The 22,592-nt window shown below is 37.1% G+C and overlaps 1 protein-coding gene across 9 annotated transcripts in view; it reads right to left on the reverse strand.

The window, feature by feature from the left end:
* MLLT10 (MLLT10 histone lysine methyltransferase DOT1L cofactor) overlaps positions 1-22,592 on the reverse strand; it is a 220,058-nt gene that overhangs the window by 125,623 nt on the left and 71,843 nt on the right. For all 9 annotated transcript variants that reach the window (XM_035021504.1, XM_035021503.1, XM_035021508.1 and 6 more), the window contains one exon: positions 12,465-12,574. In XM_035021504.1, the coding sequence (XP_034877395.1) occupies positions 12,465-12,574 (110 nt within the window). The remainder of the gene's footprint in view (positions 1-12,464; positions 12,575-22,592) is intronic.

The raw sequence follows: 22,592 nt of genomic DNA on the forward strand, positions 1-22,592 counted from the left end.
GAATTAGATAAATGGCAATCTATAAGTATCAGTGTATACTGAATAAAGTTATCAGCTGACTAGAAGTTAAGTATACAAAAATAAGGTCTACATAAAATCAGATGATACACTTCTAAAAAGAAACCAACTTCTTTCTGCACAGTAATGAGGTATAACCTAGCCAACTTCAATAGGACCACATGTATTTTTAAACCTAGAGAGGTTTCCCCCACTATGCACTGTGGTGCCAAATAATACTATTCAACAGTATTTACAAGAACACAGTTCTCAAAAAAGCCTTGTATCAAGTCAGGTAAATCAATTTAAACTCCTCTGTTGAAAAACAAGGACTCAGGGGTGCCTGGGTGGCTTAGTCAGTTAAGCATCTGCCTTCAGCTCAGGTCATGATCCCAGAGTCCTGGGATGGAGCCCTGTGTCGGGGGGAGCCTGCTTCTCCCTCTCCCTCTACTGCTCCCCCTGCTTGTGCTCTCTCTCTCTCTGTCAAATATATAAATAACAATGTTTAAAAAGAAAAACAAGGACTCAGGGTGAACTGAATTACAAAAATTATTTTATAACTCTAACAAGTAAAATCCAAAGTTACAACAAAACCAACCCAGATACACTGCATAAGAGCATCTCTACCCATTCAAATTACAAAAAGAAAGTACCAACAATTACAATGGAAGAATGTAACATACATTTTTTTTTAAAGATTTTATTTATTTATTTGACAGAGAGAAACAGTGAGAGAGGGAACACAAGCAGGGGGAGTGGGTGTGGGAGAAGCAGGCTTCCCACTGAGCAGGGAGCCCAGTGCGGGGCTCGATCCCAGGATCCTGGGATCATGACCTGAGCCGAAGGCAAACACTTAACCACTGAGCTACCCAGGCACCCCTGTAACATACATTTTTTAACCTACAAATGATCAAGAATATTTAAAAATGAAAAGACAGAGCAGACTGAAACAGTAACATTTTATGTAACAAAATTCAGAGAAAATATGCAATGGTCTTTAAACAATCTCTCAATAACTTCCAAAGCAGACAGTGAAAAGAAGACATTTGACCATTCAATAAAACTAAAAATTATGATGGTATTAAAAAGAAAGGGAAGCAAGGGCAAAAATGAACTATTGGGACTTCATCAAGATAAAAAGCTTGTGGGGTGCCTGGGTGGTTCAGTCGTTAAGTGTCTGCCTTCGGCTCAGGTCATGATCCCAGGATCCTGGGAGCGAGCCCCACATTGGGCTCCCTGCTCTGCGGGGAGCCTGCTTCTCCCTCTCCCACTTCCCCTGCTGTGTTCCCTCTCTCGCTGTGTCTCTCTTGGTCAAATAAATAAATTAAATCTTAAAAAAAAGAAAAAAAGATAAAAAGCTTTTGCACAGCAAAGGAAAGAGTCAACAAAACCAAAAGACAACCAACAGAATGGGAGAAGATATTTGCAAATGACATATCAGATAAAGGGCTAGTATCCAAAATCTATAAAGAACTTATCAAACTCAACACCCAAAGAACAAAGAATCCAGTCAAGAAATGGGCAGAAGACATAAACAGACATTTTTCCAAAGAAGACATCCAAATGGCCAACAGACACATGAAAAAGTGCTCAACATTGCTCGGCATCAGGGAAATCCAAATCAAAACCTCAATGAGATACCACCTCACACCAGTCAGATGGCTAAAATTAACAAGTCAGGAAACGACAGATGTTGGCGGGGATGCAGAGAAAGGGGAACCCTCCTACATTGTTGGTGGGAATGCAAGCTGGTACAACCACCCTGTAAAACAGTATGGAGGTTCCTCAAAAAGTTGAAAATAGAGCTACCATACGACCCAGCAATTGCACTACTGGGTATTTACCCCAAAGATACAAATGTAGGGATCCAAAGGGGCACGTGTACCCCGATGTTTATAGCAGCAATGTCCACAACAGCCAAACTATGGAAAGAGCCAAGATGTCCATTGACAGATGAATGGATGAAGAAGATGTGGTGTATATATATACAATGGAATATTATGCAGCCATCAAAAAAAAAAAAATCTTGCCATTTGCAATGACGTGGATGGAACTAGAGGGTATTATGCTAAGCAAAATAAGTCGATCAGAGAAAGACATGTATCATATGATCTCACTGATTTGAGGAATTCTTAATCTCAGGAAACAAACTGAGGGTTGCTAGACTGGTGGGGGTGGGAGGAATGGGGTGGCTGGGTGATAAGACATCTGGGAGGGTATGTGCTATGGTGAGCGCTGTGAATTGTGTAAGACTGTTGAATCACAGACCTGTACTTCTGAAACAAATAATACATTATATGTTAAAAAAAAAAAAAAAGAAGAAGATAGTAGGAAGGGAAAAATGAAGGGGGGGAAATCAGAGGGGGAGACGAACCATGAGAGACTATGGACTCTGAGAAACAAACTGAGGGTTCTAGAGGAGAGCGGGGTAGGGGGATAGGTTAGCCTGGTGATGGGTATTAAAGAGGGCACATATTGAATGGAGCACTGGGTGTTATACGCAAACAATGAATCATGGAACACTACATCAAAAACTAATGATGTAATGTATGGTGATTAATATAACATAATAAAATTAAATTAAAAAAATAAATAAATAAAAGTTGGCCATAAATTCCTTTGTGAATTATTAAATATAATTTTAATTTATTGCAAAAAAAAAAAAAGACAGAAATTCTCAAGTTTATGCAGAACACTATACTATTTTATAAAATCTAAAGAATCGGCATATGCAATTTGGCATATGTACATCAGAACAGTTTATAGGCTTTTACATAGTTTAAATGGGCATTTATGAGACAGGAAGGTAAGGAAGAGCACCTAAACAACGCCTACCTCTTTTGTAAAATTGTAAAATATCTATGCTCAATTTCTAATGATGCGTGGTAACTAGGTATCCATGTTTTGCTAGGTGAAAATGGCTTCTAAGCCCAGGAACCTAGACCAGACTTGCTGTTAAAAATTTAGAACTTAGGGCGCCTGGGTGGCTCAGTTGGTTAAGCGACTGCCTTGGGCTCAGGTCATGATCCTGGAGTCCCGGGATTGAGTCCCGCATCGGGCTCCCTGCTCGGCAGGGAGCCTGCTTCTCCCTCTGACCCTCCCCCCTCTCATGTGCTCTCTGTCTCTCTCATTCTCTCTGTCTCAGATAAATAAATAAAATCTTTAAAAAAAAAAAAAAAATTTAGAACTTAGGGGCTCCTGGGTGGCTCAGTTGGTTAAGTGTCTGCCTTCGGCTCAGGTCATGATCCCAGGGTCCTGGGATCGAGCCCCATATCAGGCTCCCTGCTCAGCGGGAAACCAGCTTCTCCCTCTCCCACTCCCCCTGCTTATGTTCCCTCTCTCGCTGTCTCTCTCTCTGTCAAATAAATGAAATCTTAAAAAAAAAAAAAAAAAAAAAACAATTAAAAAAAAAATTTAGAACTTGGACACTGAGTCAAGTTACTTATAGGGAACTCAGATAAAATGAGAAGCAGAATTACAAATTATGTGAAAACAAGAAGAGACCACAGAGAGAAAAAAGACTGTAGGACCCACATTAAGGATGGAACAGACGGTATTCAGTCTGTGACTTTCTCGTTCCAGGTCCAACTCGCCATGTATGTTGTGAAACTGCCTATTGTTGCCTTTCAGCCAACCTATTTGTACTTTAGCTAGTTTCAGTAAATTTAATTTCTTTTTTTTTAAAGATTTTATTTATTTATTTGAGAGAGAGAATGAGATAGAGAGAGAGAGCATGAGAGGGGGGAGGGTCAGAGGGCGAAGCAGGCTCCCCGCTGAGCAAGCAGGGAGCCCGATGAGGGACTCGATCCCGGGACTCCAGGATCATGACCTGAGCTGAAGGCAGTGGCTTAACCAACTGAGCCACCCAGGCGCCCAGTAAATTTAATTTCTGACTAGGATAAAGTCTTTGGTCTTAACTCTAACCCCATTATATATTTTTTTCTATGGATAAACCAAATTTGTCAAGTATGGCTTGCCCTGTCTTAAAATATTGCCTAATAATCTCCCTTTAAGTATAGATTGTAATAAAACTTATATCTTAATTAATTATACTTAGATTATACCATATAAACATCTATCTAGGAATGCTCAAGACATCAAACAAACACGAAAAAAACGGATACTGGCAATTTGTATGTTAGTGAGATTATTAAGCTTGTTCCCATGAACAATTTTAAGTTAACTATTGTATACTGGCATTTCCAGTTTAGACTGAACTGCTGCCTTTTTAAGTAAGAGGAGAAAAGAAATAACACAAAGGAAATTATACTGCCATTCTTCCACAGTCCTCAGTAAACCCAATTTAATAAAATTGCCTCTGAGCCCTGGAGTTGAGAGAGAGAAGGCAATTAGAAGTAAAGCTGAACACAGAAACACAACATATACAGAGAACAAATATAAAGAAAAATAATTTACTACTCCCTGAGAAAAAGAGAAACAATACCAAACAAAACAGAATGTGAATACATGTATGTACTGGCGGGTAGAGGAGGGATGCAAATACAACAGAGAAAAGCCAAACAGAGAAAGTGAGAATCAGCTGAGGTACAAAAAAGGGCAAAAAGATTTTTTCTACAGATACAGTTGCAAATGACTCAACTGTCTAGAAAAGAAAAACAGATTAATTTAAGCGTTAATTTGAGTAACTAGGATAAAGTACCAGGAAAAACAAACATATATTAGATATATGCAAAAGCAAATATTCAATGCTTCAGCGGAAATGTGAATTTTATCTTGGGGTCTTATCATCATATTGCCAATATACGCTGACAACAACTAAAACAAGGTAGTAAGTGCCATCAACATATGCCAAGAATTTAAAGCTTAGTGTCTTTGTTCTAAGAAATGAGTCAATTAACTTGATGACTATATACTCTTATCTCAGGTGATGATGATGTGCCCAGTACTTATTTTCTTGAAGCTGAAAAGCCATTCTGATTTTTCTTCCTCCCTCATCTTGTGTGTCACACTAAATTGATCACCGTGCCCCATCAATGGAACCTCTCATTTATTACCTAAATATGTGTTCCTTCATTCCTAATACTACTCTCCTACTTCGGACCCTCATTATTACCTCTGGAACACTGCAAAAGCCTAAACAGTGTCTAAGTAACTACTCTTGTCTATCTTCCCTCTACCAATCCTCCTTTCACTATCCTTTAGAATGGTAGACCTGAGGAGTTGGTAGACCAAGTCTTGATCTCGGTTCAGGTCACAATCTCACGGTTATGAGATCCAGCTCTGCTCTCAGCGGGGAGTCTGCCTGAAGATTCTCTCCCTCTGCCCCTCCCTCCCCACCCCTGCACTCTCCCTCTAATAAATAAATCTTTAAGAAAAAAAAGTAGACCGGAGCACATCCCAAGTAAATATAAAAACCCTTCAATAGAAATAAAATTCAAACTCCTTAACATGATATATGAGGCCCCTGAAAATCTGGTCCTTGACAACCTCTCTCAGCATTCTACCTATCACATTCAAACTCCTAGCAATACTGCCCTTCTCCCTCACCACTACCCCCACTCTTTCTCCCTCTCACCCTCCCTATTTCCTCTTTCAAAGCTTTTGCTCCTTCAGTCTGTAAAATTAATAGCCACTGGTGTGCTCCTTCTTCTTTCCTCTCCTCACAGCCAGCACCTGCAGTCTTCTCATTCTTCAAAATTCAGAGAAGCTGATATCTTTTCTAAGATATCCTGCTTCTCTTCAGCCCTGTTACACTACATTAAGTAAACATTCTCTGTATTCTAGAATCCTTGCACATACTACACTAACAATCAATAATTTGTGCATATCTATCTACCATGTAGGAGCTTTATGTATTCCTCATGCTTCCAGTAGTGCCTGATATATAATAGAGCATGCCATACATAAATGTTGGCCAGATGAATGGATAGCTCCACTATGTGAAACCTAGCTTTTTAAATGGCACTAATGAGGAATCCCAAAATCAGAGAGAATATTTAGTACTTTCAAACTTTTCCACTCAGATGCTAAATATAATGATAGACACTGCTCAGGGCGCCTGGGTGGCTCAGTCGGTTAAGCGTCTGACTTAGGCTCAGGTCATGATCCCAGGGTCCTGGGATCAAGCCCTGCGTCGGGTTCCCTGCTCAGCAGGGAGCCGCCTTCTCCCTCTCCTCCCTGCTAATGCTCTCTATCGCTATCTCTGTCTCTGTCTCTCACTCAAATAAATGAATAAAATCTTTAAAAAACAAAACAAAACAAAAAACACTTAATAGCTGTTCCACTACCATTCCTTTTGAAAAAAAATTGAAGGGATGTTGGGCTAGCAATTTCTAAGTGTTCCTCTACCTTTAAGCTTTTACACTTAAATGACACCACGTTTTTATTGTGTTCTTTGTTTGTTTCTTTGTTTGGCCTATTATGATCCTTCTTATACTTATAAACACTCATTTCTTCATGGCCATCAATAAATACTCTTCAAAAGTATATATACTGAATACATATATCATCTACCAACTACTCTGGAAATTGTAGCTTTCTAAAATAAATGCTTCCTGAGGAGCCTGGCTGGCTCAGTCAGTGGAGCATGTGACTTGATCTCGGGGTGTAGAGATTACTTAAAAATAAAATCTTTAAAAATAAAAATAATTAAAATAAAATAAAATAAAATGCTTCCTTGACTCTGAAGAACACAAGTTTCTACCACCAAAAACTTCAAAAAAATCTCTATGTTGTCCCAGTCTTCACATTTCGTAAAAATTATTAAAAGGTATCTTAAAGGGGCACCTGGGTGCTCAGTCAGGTAAGTATCCAACTCTTGGTTTTGGCTCTGGTCATGCATGGTCTCACGGTCCTGAGATCAAGACCCAGGTCGGGTTCTGCACTCAGTGCAGAGTCTGCTTGAGATTCTTTCCCTCTTCCTCCCCCACCCTCCCCCACTCCCCTCCCCCCAGCCCCAGGCTTATACATTCTAAAATAAATAAACAAAATCTTTAAAAAAAAAAAAAAAAAAGGTAACTTAAAGGTAACATATGTCACTCATTATGTTTATCAACAAAATGTATACATTAGTGAAATGAAGAACTGATTGATACAATTTAAGAGGTCAAAAAATTAAAAAAATAATCTGGTGACAAATGGTACAAAAACTGGCTATTACATATTTAGTGACATGTAGAAAACTTCACAACATAATAGTTCAACCTAGTGAGTTCTCTGCAATTTAGATATACTACATAGATATTCTAGAAAATTTCCTTCCCTATCATTCATAAAATTTCCTTCTGTTTCTTTTTTTTTTTTTCCCCCTAAATCCTACTATGTTTCAGCCACACAGGATTATTTATTATTCTATGAATTGGCTACCACCTTCCCTTTGTACTTACTACACTAGTTTATGTTACTTTCTGCCTGGAATTATTATTTGATCCTTTTTTCCACAGGTCAAATTCCTAGTTATTCTGCAAAGTCCTTATAATCTCTTTGTATGTTTTATTCAATTCCTTAGGCAAAAGTAATCCCTCCTTTCATTATGTTCCATAATACTCCATTCAGATTTTTTATTATTACAGGTATCCCCCATTCTTCAAAAGTCCATGCTATGCCACTTCAATTTTATAAGACTTACATTAATACCTGTTTTTGCTAACTGAAAAAAATCCGAAAAGGATTTCCACTTTTATGAAAAAAGGCAAAAAGGGAAAGTGGTGTTCAACATTTGCTTCGCATTTAACCATTACAGAGGCAACATGCACCCAAAGCTGCATGAATGGCACTGCCAAGCTCCTTCCCGAGGAACTACACTGAGCATCTCGGCATCAAGCCTCCAGAGCTTTGAACTATGTCTGTAACCATCTGTGCTTTGTCTCAGTTTATTTTGTGCATTTGTTGCTTGGTGAGTCCTAAGATATCAGAAAAGCCTAAGAACGGTTATTTTTTCAATCTGGAAATGCTCAAAACTTTTTCCATATAAATTAACGGTAACTGTTTCCTCATTTTTATTCCAATTTCAGCTTATGAAAGGTTTCACAGGAATGCTTTACTTTTGATAGCTGCAGAAACCTGTATTTATAACACATATTATTATTATTTTTTTGTACATTATAGTTATATATTTACTTGACTATTTTTTTTTTTAAAGATTTTATTTATTTATTTGAGAGAGGGTGAGCGAGAGAAGGGGGGAGGCAGAGGGAGAGGGAGGTGCAGACTCCTCGCTGAGCAGGGAGCTTGACGTGGGGCTTGATCCCAGGACCCTGGGATCATGACCTGAGCCAAAGGCAGACATTTAACTGACTGAACCACTCAGGCGCCCAACTATCTTTCTAATCGAGAGTGTCATATGGAAAAAACCCCTGCATTTTATGCTTTGAGTTCCCAGTATCTAGCACACAATGCCTGATACAAAATAGGTCCACAGTAACAGCCCAATACCATGCTCTTCAACACTCTTTACTACCATCCATTAAAAAATGATGTCTTCCAAAACTCAACAATCCAGTTTCCAATTGTTCCTATCATTTCAGAATTACATGCCTCCTGGCCACCCTGAATAATCATGAACAGAATATTACTAAGCTTTTAAGGTTAACTATACAAATCAACAACCATAAAAATCCAAGAAACAGAGGAGAGAGCTGACTCATGAGCACCATGAGTTTGAACTGTGCAGGCCTACTTATTTGTGGGATACAGTACAGTACTGTAAACATATTTTCTTATGATTTTAATGTTTTCTTTTCTCTAGCTTACTTTACTGTAAGAATACAGTATATAATACACATAATATATAAAATATGTGTTTATCAACTAGTTTTTGGTAAGGCTCTGGTCAACAGTAGGCTACCAGTAGTTAAGTTTTTCGGGAGTCAAAAGTTATACATGGATTTTTGACTGTGCAAGGGTCAGAACCCTTAAATCCCACACTGTTCAAGGGTCAACTGTATAGCACCCTCATATAAGGAAAACTACAAAATCAACTTGATGGAGAGAGATACAGGTTTCTAGAAGTGAAGACTCAATATTATAAAAAGATAATTCTTCCTCAAAATAATATATCATTGTAACACTAATATAATCAAAACTGTATTTTGTTAGTCCTAATGTTAATCTGGAAAAAGAAATATATAACAATATTTATTCTACCATGTACTAATATGTACATAAAGCCGTAATCATTTAGAATAGGTACTAGGGTAAAAATAAACAGATGCAACAATGGAAGAGAAAAAATGTCAAGAACAACCAAGAATTTAATAATGATCTAAACAATATTTTATTTCCTTTTTTTTTTTAATTTTATTTATTTATTTATTTGAGAGAGAGAGAGAGAGAGAGAGAAACAGCACAAGAGGGGATAGGCTCAGAGGGAGAAGCAGGCTCCCCGCCAAGCCGGGAGCCCAATGTGGGACTCGATCCCAGGACTCCAGGATCATGACCCAAGCCGAAGGCAGTCGCTCAACCAACTGAGCCACCCAGGCGCCCTTTCCTTTTTTTTTTAAAGTAATCTCTACACCCAAGATGGGGCTTGAACTCACAACCCTGAGATCAAGAGTCACGTACTCTTCAAATTACTGTGTAAAACACAGATTAGTCAACAGTGTTGAAAAAGCTGACTATGTGGGAGAGGAAAAATTAGACACATACCTCACCGTAGAATAAAATGAACTCTAAATGGATAAAAGATTTATATCTAAATAATCCATTCTTCCTTCTTCCCTTCCCTTACTCCTTGAGTACATTAGTCTTAAAGCCATAACATGGGTCCAAGCACGGCAGCATCCATGCTGGGGAAGTGGGGAAGTCTAACACAGGTGTCAAAGCCCCACAGAGTGGGCTTCCACGAGGGTGCTGAGGGTCGGGGTGGAGATAGTGCCAAAGCGTAAGCAAGGTGAGAAGACCAACCACTTCAGAGAAGAGGGAAGGAGTGGTGGCTACAGCTGAGTATCAACTCCCAAAAATGATGAAAAGGGCAGCCAATGCAGGGTATATATAAAAATACATATAGATACATATAGGTATGTGTATATGTATAATATATACTCATATACTAAATCAGTATATGATTCTGACCTCACAGACTTCAAAATATAGAGATAAGCACTGAAAAAATATTGATGTGAATGTGTATATAACTCTGTATCTATATATACACACATGTATTTCCTAGCTATTCCCACTGAGAGGGCCTGGGAGTAGCAATATCCCAATAACAATAATCACAGTGGGGCACCTGGGTGGCTCAGTTTAATGACTGAAGGTCTGCCTTCTGCTCAGGTCATGATCTCAGGGTCCTGGGATCAAGCCCCACGTCGGGCTCCCTGCTCAGTGGAGAGTTTATTTCTTCCTCTCCCTTTGCCCCTCCCCCCTCCCGGCTCATGTTCGCACTCTCTCAAATAAATAAATACAATTTTTTAAATAAATAAATAAAGCATTCTGGGATGTCAATATATATTGATAAATAACTCTGAAATGGTTTATAAGAGGAAGAGCTCCTTGTGCTATTAATGCAACCTTTATGGAAATTTGAAATTACTTCAAAATTGAAAGGAAAAACAAGGTCTTAAAAATATGAACTTGATGGGTGCCTGGGTGGCTCAGTTGGTTAAGCGACTGCCTTCGGCTCAGGTCATGATCCTGGAGTCCCGGGATCGAGTCTCGCGTTGGGCTCCCTGCTCGGTGGGGGGTCTGCTTCTCCCTCTGACCCTACCCCCTCTCATGTTCTCTCTATCTCAGTCTCTCTCTCAAATAAATAAATAAAATCTTAAAAAAAAAAAATATGAACTTGAGAAAAAAATTTTGTTTGTGTGGCATCAAAAGCAGAAACAATAGAAAACAGCTGTGTAAATTATATAAAAATGTTAAACTTCTCAAATAGAAAAAAATAACCTGCTAAAATACCAACAACAATAAAAACCATGAAGACATAATGAAAGTTAAAAAGCAAATGTTAAATTATGGCCAAAGCATACACAGCAAGTATACAAGACAAGAAAAAGTCTCTAATGCTTGCTCTCTCTCTCAAATAAATAAAATCCTTCTTTAATTAAATAAATAAAGAACAACGAAGATTGTTTTAATGGTAATACACAGTACACTTAACAGGATATAAGGTTATGAGCAATTAGAAACTGTATTCCAGGGGCGCCTGGGTGGCTCAGTCGGTATGTGACTGCCCTCGGCTCAGGTCATGATCCCAGGGTCCTGGGATTGAGCCCCACATCGAGCTCCCTGCTCTGCGGGGAGCCTGCTTCTCCCTCTCCCACTCCCCCTGCTTGTGTTCCCTCTCTCGCTGTCTCTCTCTCTCTGCCAAATAAATAAATAAAATCTAAAAAAAAAAGAAACTGTATTCCAGTGGACAATTTCATACAATATATTTACTGAAGCTTCCAAAACATTCACAGCCTTTTACACAGAAATTCTGTTGGTATATATAAACCAAAGCCAAACGAGGCCCTTCAAAGTAAGGGATTCCTTAATTAAATTAGTTTATCAAAACTAGTAACACTCTGTATTACATGCTAAGTATCCACTAAAAATAATGGCAAAAATATAATGGATACAAAAAGATGTTTAGGGTTGTTAAGTTTCAAAAACAGACAATAGTATAAGCAATATAATCCTTTTTTTACAAATATATATAAAAATGCACACACAAAAAATCTAAGAGGCTCAGAAAGAGAAGACTTAGGATGATTTCTGTCTTGCATTTTTCTATGTGTTTCCTATATTTTTAAATTTCAAAAGTAAATATTAATAATCTACATTATAAAACATTTAACACAAAAATATTTGAAACCTGAGAATTGGTGATACCTTTTCCCCTCAGATGAAATAAATCAACAGGTACCTTCAATTAAATGGTAACACTGTATTTAAAGACACATTGGATAAAAGAAAAGTCATCTAACATGCAAAAGAGAATGAAGCAATAATATCTATGTACTAATCAATAAAAAGATACAGGGTGGAAAAAAAGCAAAGAAAACATTAAGTTTTTAAGAAAAAGCCAACAACAAAAATCCTATCTTGGGGGTAGAAAATAATTTGGGAAAGGAAAAGGAGAAAGTAATACTCTGTAACAGGATTATTTTTAAGAAAGGATGTTTGATATCATAATAAATGTTATACCAAATAATGATTAAGTCAACTTTAACAGAACCTTTATGTTTGAAAGAACATAAAAAGCCAATATTTCTTAAAGGACAAATCTGAGGACTTAAATGTCATTTAAATGTTAAAATACTAAAGATCTAGGTTAGCATAAAAGGTAATATAGTTTTGTTTGTTTTCTACTCCTATGACTTTATAACATATTTTAATAATTGTAGTTTACCATTTAGTAATTATACTTTTTTCAAATCTCTCTGGAATCTGATGGAGGCGTATGATTTAAAATTTTTAATGAAGGCCTATAATAAAACAAAATACAAAAAAAACCTTTACACTTCCCAGCTTTAGAACAAAAAAATTATATTCAAACATCAATAAGATAATATCCACTGTACCTTATTGTAACGATCATGTGGAACAGATTGTAAAACAATTGGTTCCATTGTAGAAACATTGGCAAATTGTACCTCTGGAATATACAGGGCACAAACCACATGAGCCCAACCTAAAAATAAATAAAAGTAATGTCATTTTCCAGTTTTCAATAAAACTTTTTCAAAGATAAATAAAATCATTAACTTCCTCAAGAGATCCTTTAAAAGCCTATGTTAAGTAAATGGACAACAAAACATGAACAAATTCTCATTACTGACTTAACAGTCAAACCACTACTGATAAAGCACTTAATCATTTCTCCAGCGTGGTAACAGAAATAAAACCCTTTTAAAATTCAAATGCTAGCACTGACACTTCTTATAGGAGTACGCTAAATAATTCAAATCAGTATTATTTCTGAAAACCACTTTATTTTTTTTATTATTTTGAAAAGATTTTATTTATTTGACAGAGAAAGACACAGCGAGAGAGGGAACACAAGCAGGGGGAGTGGGAGAGGGAGAAGCAGGCTTCCCACCGAGCAGGGAGCCTGATGCGGGCCTCGATCCCAGGACCCTGGGATCATGACCTGAGCCAAAGGCAGACGCTGAATGACTGAGCCACCCAGGCGCCCCGCCCCTGAAAACCACTTTAAAAATAAGATAAAATAAGGGGCACATGGATGGCTCAATCAATTGAGCATCTGACTCTTGATTTGGGCTCAGGTCATGATCTCAGGGTCATGGGATTGAGCCCTGCATCAGGCTCCATGGTGGACGTGTATCCTGCTTGGGATTCGCTCTCTCCCTCTCCCTCTGCCGCTATTCCCCCCTCTCAAAACAAAAAAAGTAAAATAAAAATAAAAATTATAATATTTTAATCTTAAATGTCAATAATAAAATTTTAAATTTTGTTGATACTTTAAATACTAGTATTAACATTATTTTACTATTTCAATATTTTACTTAAAATATTTTAACAATTGGTATTAAATATTAATGCTTCTTTTAATTTTTAAACTGTGACCGAAGGTATCAAAAAGCTGTGATAATGAGGAATTCTGAGCCAAAATTGGAAAAGATGAAAGTCCAGGGAGGTGAGTACAGCTTTTGGCCACTTTTGCCACCCATGGGACATTTGCCTATGTCAGAGAAAGCAAGTAAAAAAGGTGAAAGGTGGTCTTGACAAACTCAGCCAAAAGAACAGGGATTTAGTTCCATTCGACAACTGAGGGAGGAGGGGAACTAGTCAGCCCCTAACCCCCCCTTTCACGTGAGACCCTGAAGGACTGCAAGCCAGAACAATAAACTAAAAGTACATGGGCCCTCAAAGAGAATGCAGCAAGGCTTTGATCATCTCAAACTCTCAAACTGGACTCATGTAATACTAAATTACAAGTGCCCACAGGCAAGAGGAAGCAAATATACATCCTCTCTGAAGGAAAACAATGTAATCTTGACTACAAATAACTTCTACTATTGGTTCATTATCCTTTTCAGCAGAATAAAAAGTGCCAAACACATGAGAAATAATACAACATAAATGAAAACCAGCAGAAACAAGAAAATCAAAACAGATCTTTATTTTGGAGTTTCAGCCATAGACATTAAAGTTAAGTATCCTTATTACGTTCAAATACATACAACACAAAATTGAAAATTTCTTCAAAGAACTGAAAACTATAATAATAAATCAAAAATCCCGGAAGTAAAAACAAAAATTTGTTAAAAATCTATGGGCAGGGGGCACCTGGGTGGTTCAATTGGTTAGGTGTCTGACTCTTAATTTCAGCTCAGGTCATGATCTCAGGGTCGTGAGATCAAGCCCTGCGTAGGACTCTCTGTGCTGAGCATGGAACCTACTTAAAGACTCTCTCTTCCTCCCACCCTCCCTTCCCCACTTGCACACGAGTGCTCGCGCGCACGCGCGCTCTCTCTCTCTCTCTCTCTCGTTCTTTTAAAAAAAAAAAAAATCAATGGGTGGGATTAACAACAGTTTAGCCATAGATGAAAACAGAATTAGAGAGCAACAAAACAGGTCAAAAGAAAATATCCATAATGTTAGCACATTAGAGTTCTTTTAGGCCAAGGCACAGGGAGAGGAACTGAGGCAAAGCCCAGGACACTCCCAAAGTTCAGAAGATCAGGTGAGACCAAGGCAGCTAAAACTGCCAGGACAAAGTACCAGAAATGAAAGTTCTTCACATAGAGAACAAACACTCACAGAGAGAGATATACAGAGAACACCGCTTGAATATTAAAGGAGAGAACATATGAGTGAAGAAATTACCTGAGGCTGGAAAAAGAACCATCCAAAAGAATTAAAGGAAAGAGTATCTGGCAGACAAAAAGAGCCAGGAACATTGCCGGGTCCCTCTAGCCAGACTGGAAAAACTCAACTCACAGGGCATTGGTTATTTGAATACTCAGAAAGATCTTGCCTCAGTAGTGGGGAATAATTACCCTTAGAGCACTGCTCTAGACCCCTCTAATAAATCATAAGAGCAGAACCTGAAAGGATCTATCTACTTCCAAGGAACCTAACTGCATTTCAGAACAAATCTGAAGAAAATTTAAAGGAATGCAAAAATATCCAGATTTATATCAGCAAAAATACTGGAGTAGGCAGCTCCAAAAGCACATTCCACCAAGGAAATATCAAAAAATCAAGCAGGAACTGTCAGAACCAATTTTGTTATGACTCTGGAAAAGAGAGTAAAAGGTTTACAGCAACCAAACACTAAATTAAGAAAAAGTCAACTTAAAAATGGTAGGAAAGCTTTGGACATTTCTATTTTCCCTTAACCCATGCCCACCCTAGGTTCAGCAGAAGTCTTAAAGACAGCACTCATTGAGTTTCCAATGTGGAACCCTGGTTCTCCATTCCATAGGTTCAGAGAGTTAAGTACAGACACAGAAGATGTAAGATCCACAGTAAACTATTGTATAAACAAAAATAATAAGAATTCATTGTACGATTTATAACAAAGATAAATGCATGACAATAACTGCATATAGGCCAAAAAAAGAGAAATGGAATTATATTATTGTGAGGACCCTGTACTATATGAGAAGTAGTATAATAATATCATTTGATGGTAATACTGAGAAAAAGATGTAAACTTTAAGCCCTAAGACAATGACTAATACAACAAAATTTATGGCTAATAACACAAGAAAATAGACAAGATGGAATCATAAACATCTCAAAAGAAGGCAGAAAAAGAAAAAAAGATAACAAAAAACAAATGGAGCAAATAAAAAACAAGTATCAGGGCACCTGGCTGGCTCAGTCAGTACAGCATGTGACTCTTGATGTTGGGGTTGTGCGTTCGAGCCCCACATCGGGTGTAGAGATTACTTAAAAAAAATAAAATCTTCTAAAAAAATAAAAATAAAGAACAAGTATCAAGATGATAGATTTAAATCTAACCATATCATGGGGCGCCTGGGTGGCTCAGTCGTTAAGCGGCTGCCTTCGGCTCAGGTCATGATCCCAGAGTCCTGGGATCGCGTCCCACATCGGGCTCCCTGCTCAGCGGGAAGCCTGCTTCTCCCTCTCCCACTCCCCCTGCTTGTGTTCCTGCTCTCGCTGTCTCTGTCTCTGTCAAATAAATAAATAAAATCTTTTAAAAATAAATAAATAAATAAATCTAACCATATCATTAATCCCACTAAATGTAAATTAACTAACCACCCCAATTAAAAGACACAAATTGCTGGAGTGAAGATAAACAAATGGCCAATAAGCACATGAAAAGATGCTCAACATCACTAGTCATTACAGAAATGAAAATCAAAAATAAAATGAAATATCACTTCATATTCACTAGGATGGCTAAAACCAAAAAGACAAACATTATCAAGTATTGATATAGATGGGATATAGAAAAATAGGACACCTAATGCACTACAAGCTGAAACATAAAACGGTACCTCCACTTTGGAAAACAGACTGGCAATTTCTCAAAAGAGTAAGAGAGTTAACACATGACCCAGGAATTACACTTCTAAGAATAATCCGAAGAACTAAAACATATTTCCACACACACAAAAAAAAATGTAAAGAAATGTTCATAGCAGTACCATTTGTTCATACCAGTATTATTCAAAATGGCCAAATGAAAACAACCCAAATATCCATCAACTGTTGAATGGTTAAGGAAAACATGGTGTATCGATACACTGGAATATCATTTGGCAATTAAAACAAATGAATTACTTAGACATGTTGCAACATGGACAAATCTGGAAAATAGTACACTAAGTTAAAGAACCCAGTCACAAAAGACCACATATTGTATGATTCTAGTTATATGGAATGTCCAGGATAGGACAAATGGACATAGGTTAATAGTTGCCAGGGTAGAAGTATTCGAGGGAAATAGGAAGTGAATACTAATAATGGTGACAGTACGTCTTTTTAGCTTGATGAAAATGTTCTAAAATTGACCGTGATGATGGTTGCACAAGTCTTTGAATATTTTTAAAAACACTAAATTGTACACTTTAAATCGATCAATTATATGATATGTAAATAAAGCTGTTCTATAAAAATTAACAATAAGAAAAATAACTCAATTTTTTTAATGGGAAAAAGATTTTTGAACACAGACATCACCAAAGAAAATATAAGAACTGCAAATAACCACATGAAAAAGATCTCAAATTTACTACTCATTAACAAAATGAAAATTAAAAGCAGACAGATACCACTCTGCACCTATCTGAATGGCAAAAACTAAAAAGAGTGACCATACCAAGTGCTGAAGAGGATGTAGAGCAACTGAAACTCTCATATGCTGCTGATGGGAATGTAAAATGTTATAACCGCTTTAAAAAAGTTTGTCAGCTCCTTAAAGAATTAAACATGCGCTTATCATTATAAACTAGCCGTTTCACGCCCAAATATTTATCCAAGACCAAAAAAGACTATGATTATAGAAAATATGTACTTAAATGTTAACAGCAGCTTACTCTGCAACACCTAAAAATATAAACAGTCTATCTACAGGTAAATAGATAAACTGCTATATCCATACAAAGGAAAAACAGTGAACAAAAAAAAGGAATAAACTATTGATGCATGTAACAACAAAAATAATCTCAAACTATTTGTACTCGTGGAAATAAGCAAGACAAAAATAGTGTCTGTATATACTATATACATATTTGAGTGTCTAGACACACATACATACACATATATATTCCACTTAAATAAAACACTAGAAAAATACAAATTAATCTATAGTAATGGAAAGCAGATGAATGGTTACTGGGACAAGGCTGGGGAGAGGAGGGCTGGTATAGACAGAGTACAAAAGAGTAAAAAGAAAGTTTTAGGAGTGATGGATATGTTCACCGCCTTAATCATGTTGATGATTTCATGGGTACATACATTAGTCAGAATTTAATAAGTTGTTCACTTTAAAATATATACAGTATACTGAATGTCAATCACATCTGAATAAAGTTGTTTTAAGTATTTTTTTAAAGAACAAAAAATTTTAAAAGAGATCTCAATCCAAATGTCAATTTATATTAAATGTTAGTCATTTATACACAACAATTAAGGCAGAGAATGAGAGGGATAGAGTCAATTAAAAAAAAAAGACCATACTACCATATGCTGCCTACAAGAGACACACTTTTAATAAACACTGATAAGTTTAAAGCAAATAAAGCAAATGGACGGAAAATTATATATGAAGCTAACAGTAAGAATATCAAGGCTGAAGTGACTATTTTGATGTCACATAACACTATGAAACAAATACTCCATAGCTAAAAAGGGACATTTCCTAATGATAAAGGAATAATTCAGTAGAAGATCAACAATGAGAAAAGTGTCTACACCTAATAATGACACCTTGAAATACATAAAGCAACACCTGGCACTAATAAAGGAAGAAACAGACATCATAACAGATACTTAACACACCATACTCAGTAACTAACAGATGAAGTAGATCCCTCCCCAAAAATCAGTAAAGACATAAAAGAGGTTGGAGTGCCTGGATGGCTCAATCGGTTAAGCGTCTGACTCTTGATTTTGGCTCAGATGTTGATCTGCGGATGGTGAAATCAAGCCCCATGTTGGGCTCCACGCTCACTGGGGAGTCTGCTTCATATCCTCCCTTTCCCTCTGCCCCTCACCCCGCTCTAAAATCAATAATCTTAAAAAGATATATAAAAGAGCTCAAAAGTATCAGCGACCTTGATCTGACATTTTTTTTTAAGATTTCATTTATTTATTTATTTGACGAGAGAGAGAGAGAGAGAGAGAGAGAGAGCACCAGCAGGGGGAGAAGAGGGAGAAGCAGGCTCCCCACTGAGCGCAGAGCCCGATGCATGTCTTAATCCCAGGACCCTGAGATCATGACCTGAGCCAAAGGCAGTCGCTTAACCAACTGAGCCAACCAGGCGCCCCGATCTAACTGACACTTATAGAATACTATATTCAATAGCAGAATACACATTCTTTTTCAAAGGCATATGGTACAGTCAACACAAACCGTATGCTAAGCCCTAAAAAAAGTCTCAGTGAATTCTAAAGGACTAAAATCCTCTAAAACCACAACGAAATTAAATTAGCAACCAATAATCATTAAATATCTAAGAAAACCCCTAATAAATGGAAAACAATATAATTCTAAATAATTTAAGAGTCAAAAAGAAAATCACAAGGGAAATTGGAAAACATTTTGAACTGAATGGCAACAAATATACAACATACCAAATTTTGTGACACGTTGCAAAAGCAGGGCTAGCAGGGAAACTTACATCTTTATATACTTTTATTAGAAAAGAAGATCTAAATTCAAAGACCCAGGTTGCTACCGTAACAAGTTAAAAAGAAGAGCAAAATATACACAAAGTAATTAAAAGGAAGAAAATAGTAAAGATAAAAGGAGAAATCTATAAAATAGAAAACAGGCAGGCAACTTTAAAAATTAATGAAGCCAAATGTTGTTTTCTTAAAAGGGTAAACAAAACTGACAAGTTCTATATATACTGGTCAAGGAAAAAACAAAAAACTGAGACTACAAATCACCAGTATCAACAATAAAAATGAGGTTATCACTACCCACACTATTGATCCAACAAACATTAACAGGATAATAATACTACAAACAACAGTACTCCAACAAATTCGACAAGTTACACGAAGTAGTCAACTTTCTTGACACAAGAACAACATAGGAGCATCTCTATACCTACTTTTCAAAAATAAATTTACCAAACAAATTCCCAGAAAGGTTTCACTCTAACATCAGAAGGTTTCACTGATAAATTCTATCAAACATTCAAATAAAAAATAACACCTTGTACATAAATTTAATCATTTAAAAAAACATCATAGGGGCGCCTGGGTGGCTCAGTTGTTAAGCGTCTGCCTTCAGCTCAGGTCATGATCTCAGGGTCCTGGGATCGAGCCCCGCATCGGGCTCCCTGCTCGGTGGGAAACCTGCTTCTCCCTCTCCCACTCCCCCTGCTTGTGTTCCCTCTCTCACTGTGTCTCTGTCTGTCAAATAAATAAAATATTTAAAAAAATAAATAAATAAATTACACAAGAAATCTGACAAAACCATTACAATTTTTAAGGAAATGGAGAATTAAAGTACATGACAATAAGATGTCTGTCAGGAGTTGGAAAAATTAATTTAGTTCCCTAAGAGTTTCACAGGGTTCAGAAAAAAAGTAAAAGCATATATTAATATTAAATTTTATCAACCTAACAGAGGGGATAGAAGAGAATGATAAAAAGTAATCCAAGAGAAACCTCTACACATCTATTAAAATGACCAAAATCCAGACCACTGACAACAACAAATGCTAGGAAGGATGAGAAGGAACAGGAACTCTCATTCATTGCTACTGGGAATGCAAATGGTATATCCTCTTTGGAAAACATTTTGGCGGTTTCTTATAAAAACTAAACATACTCTTACCAGATGATCAAGAGTGTGTTCCTTATTATTTACCTACCCAAAGGAGCTAAAAACATATCCACACAAAAACCTGCACATGCATGTTTATAGCAGCTTTATTCATGACTACCAAAACTCAAAAGCAACCAAGATGTCCTCCTATAGGTGAACAGATAAAGTGTGGTACAGTACATCCAGACAAACCAGAAATCAGCACTAACAATCAATGAGCTGTCAACCTATAAAAAGACATAGAGGAAAATTAAAAGTTTATTTCTAAGTGAAAGAAATTAACCTGAAAAAGCTATATACTGTATGATTACAGCTACATATAGGGCATTCTGGAAAATGCAAAACTGAAAAAAAAGATCAGTGGTTGCCAGGGATTAGCAGGGAGGGATGAACAGGCAGAGCAGAGAGGATTTTTAGGGCAGTGAAGATGATGCCCTAAACTGTATGATATTATAATTACAATACTCTGTGTGATATATAAATCTGTCCAAACATACAAAATGTACAACACCAAGAGAGAACCCTAAAGCAATTAAGAGACTTCAGATGTTATGATGTATCATTATAGGTTCATCGGTAACAAATGTTCCAATCTGGTAAAGATGTTGATAATGAGGAGACTACACATGTGCAGGAACAAAGGGTATACAGAAACCTAACTTCTGTTCAGTACTGCTGGGAACCTAATAACTACTCTAAAAAATAAAGTCTACTGGGGCGCCTGGGTGGCTCAGTCGTTAAGCAGCTGCCTTCGGCTCAGGTTATGATCCCAGGATCCTGGGATCGAGCCCCGCATCGGGCTCCCTGCTCGGCGGAGAGCCTGCTTCTCCCTCTCCCTTTGTCTGCTGCTCTGTCTACTTGTGCGCTCTGTTAAATAAATAAATAAAAATCTTCAAAAATAAAAAATAAATAAAGTCTATTATTTAAAAGGTAATCCAGAAAAAGTTAAGCATAAAGAAAAAAATAACATAAAAGTAAAAAGACTGGCGCCTGGATGGCTCAGTCAGTTAAGCATCTGCCTTTAGCTCAGGTCATGATCTCAGGGTCCTGAGATCCAGCCCCACATCGGCTCCCTGCTCTGCAGGGAGTCTGCTTCTCCCTCCACCTCTGCCCCAACTCGTGCTCTCTCGCTCTCTCTCAAAAAAATAAATAAAATCTTAAAAATAAAAAAAGAAGTAAAAAGACAAATAGAAAACATTTAGTAAGACAGAAGTTTTAAATCCAAATCCAAATATACACAGACGCACAGAAATGCAGACAGGCACACATCTATATACATACATTAAATGTAAATGGAGTAGGGGCGCCTGGGTGGCTCAGTTGCTTAAGCGACTGCCTTCGGCTCCGGTCATAATCCTGGAGTCCCGGGATCGAGTCCCGCATCGGGCTCCCTGCTCAGCAGGGAGTCTGCTTCTCCCTCTGATCCTCCCCCCTCTCATGTGCGCGCTCTCTCTCTCTCTAATAAATAAATAAATAAAATCTTTTAAAAAATGTAAATAGAGTAAAATTTACTTCAATTAAAGACAAAAACTGTTGGACTGGTAAAGAGGCAACTATTTGCTGGTTAACAAGAGATGAGAATTCACAAAAATTATAAAAGAAGATACACCATTTGAAAACAAAAACTAGTAGAAACCTAATGCAGTTATGTTAATATCAGTTGAAATATACTTTGAAGCAAAAAAAAAAAAACAGTACCAAAGAAAGAGTGGTACTCTACAATGATAAATTCAATTCATAAAGAAAATATACAGTAATTCTAAATGTTCATGCACCAAATAACATCATCAAAATATAAGGCAAAAACTGAGACTACATAATGACAATGTGAAATATTAACATATCTTCTCCAGTAAATGAAAGAATAAGCATTCAACATATCTGCAAGGATACAGATGATCGTACCAACCCAAATATCAAATACAACCTTATGGATATATATATAAAACACTACAATACTCCAAGACCACAGAACTTTTTTAAAGCACATATAGAACTACTTTAAAAACTGACCATATCCTAGCCATAAACCAAGTCTCATTTAAGATCCCATAGGACTGAAATCAAAGACTGTATTCTGACCAGACTAAACTCAGAACTGATAATAAAAAAAAGATATCCTCAGGACGCCTGGGTGGCTCAGTCGTTAAGCGTCTGCCTTCGGCTCAGGTCATGATCCCAGGGTCCTGGGATCGAGTCCCGCATT

The sequence above is a fragment of the Mirounga leonina genome, unplaced genomic scaffold, assembly GCF_011800145.1.
Source record: "Mirounga leonina isolate KUSES-001 unplaced genomic scaffold, KU_Mleo_1.0 Mir_175, whole genome shotgun sequence".
NCBI classification, from domain to species: domain Eukaryota; kingdom Metazoa; phylum Chordata; class Mammalia; order Carnivora; family Phocidae; genus Mirounga; species Mirounga leonina.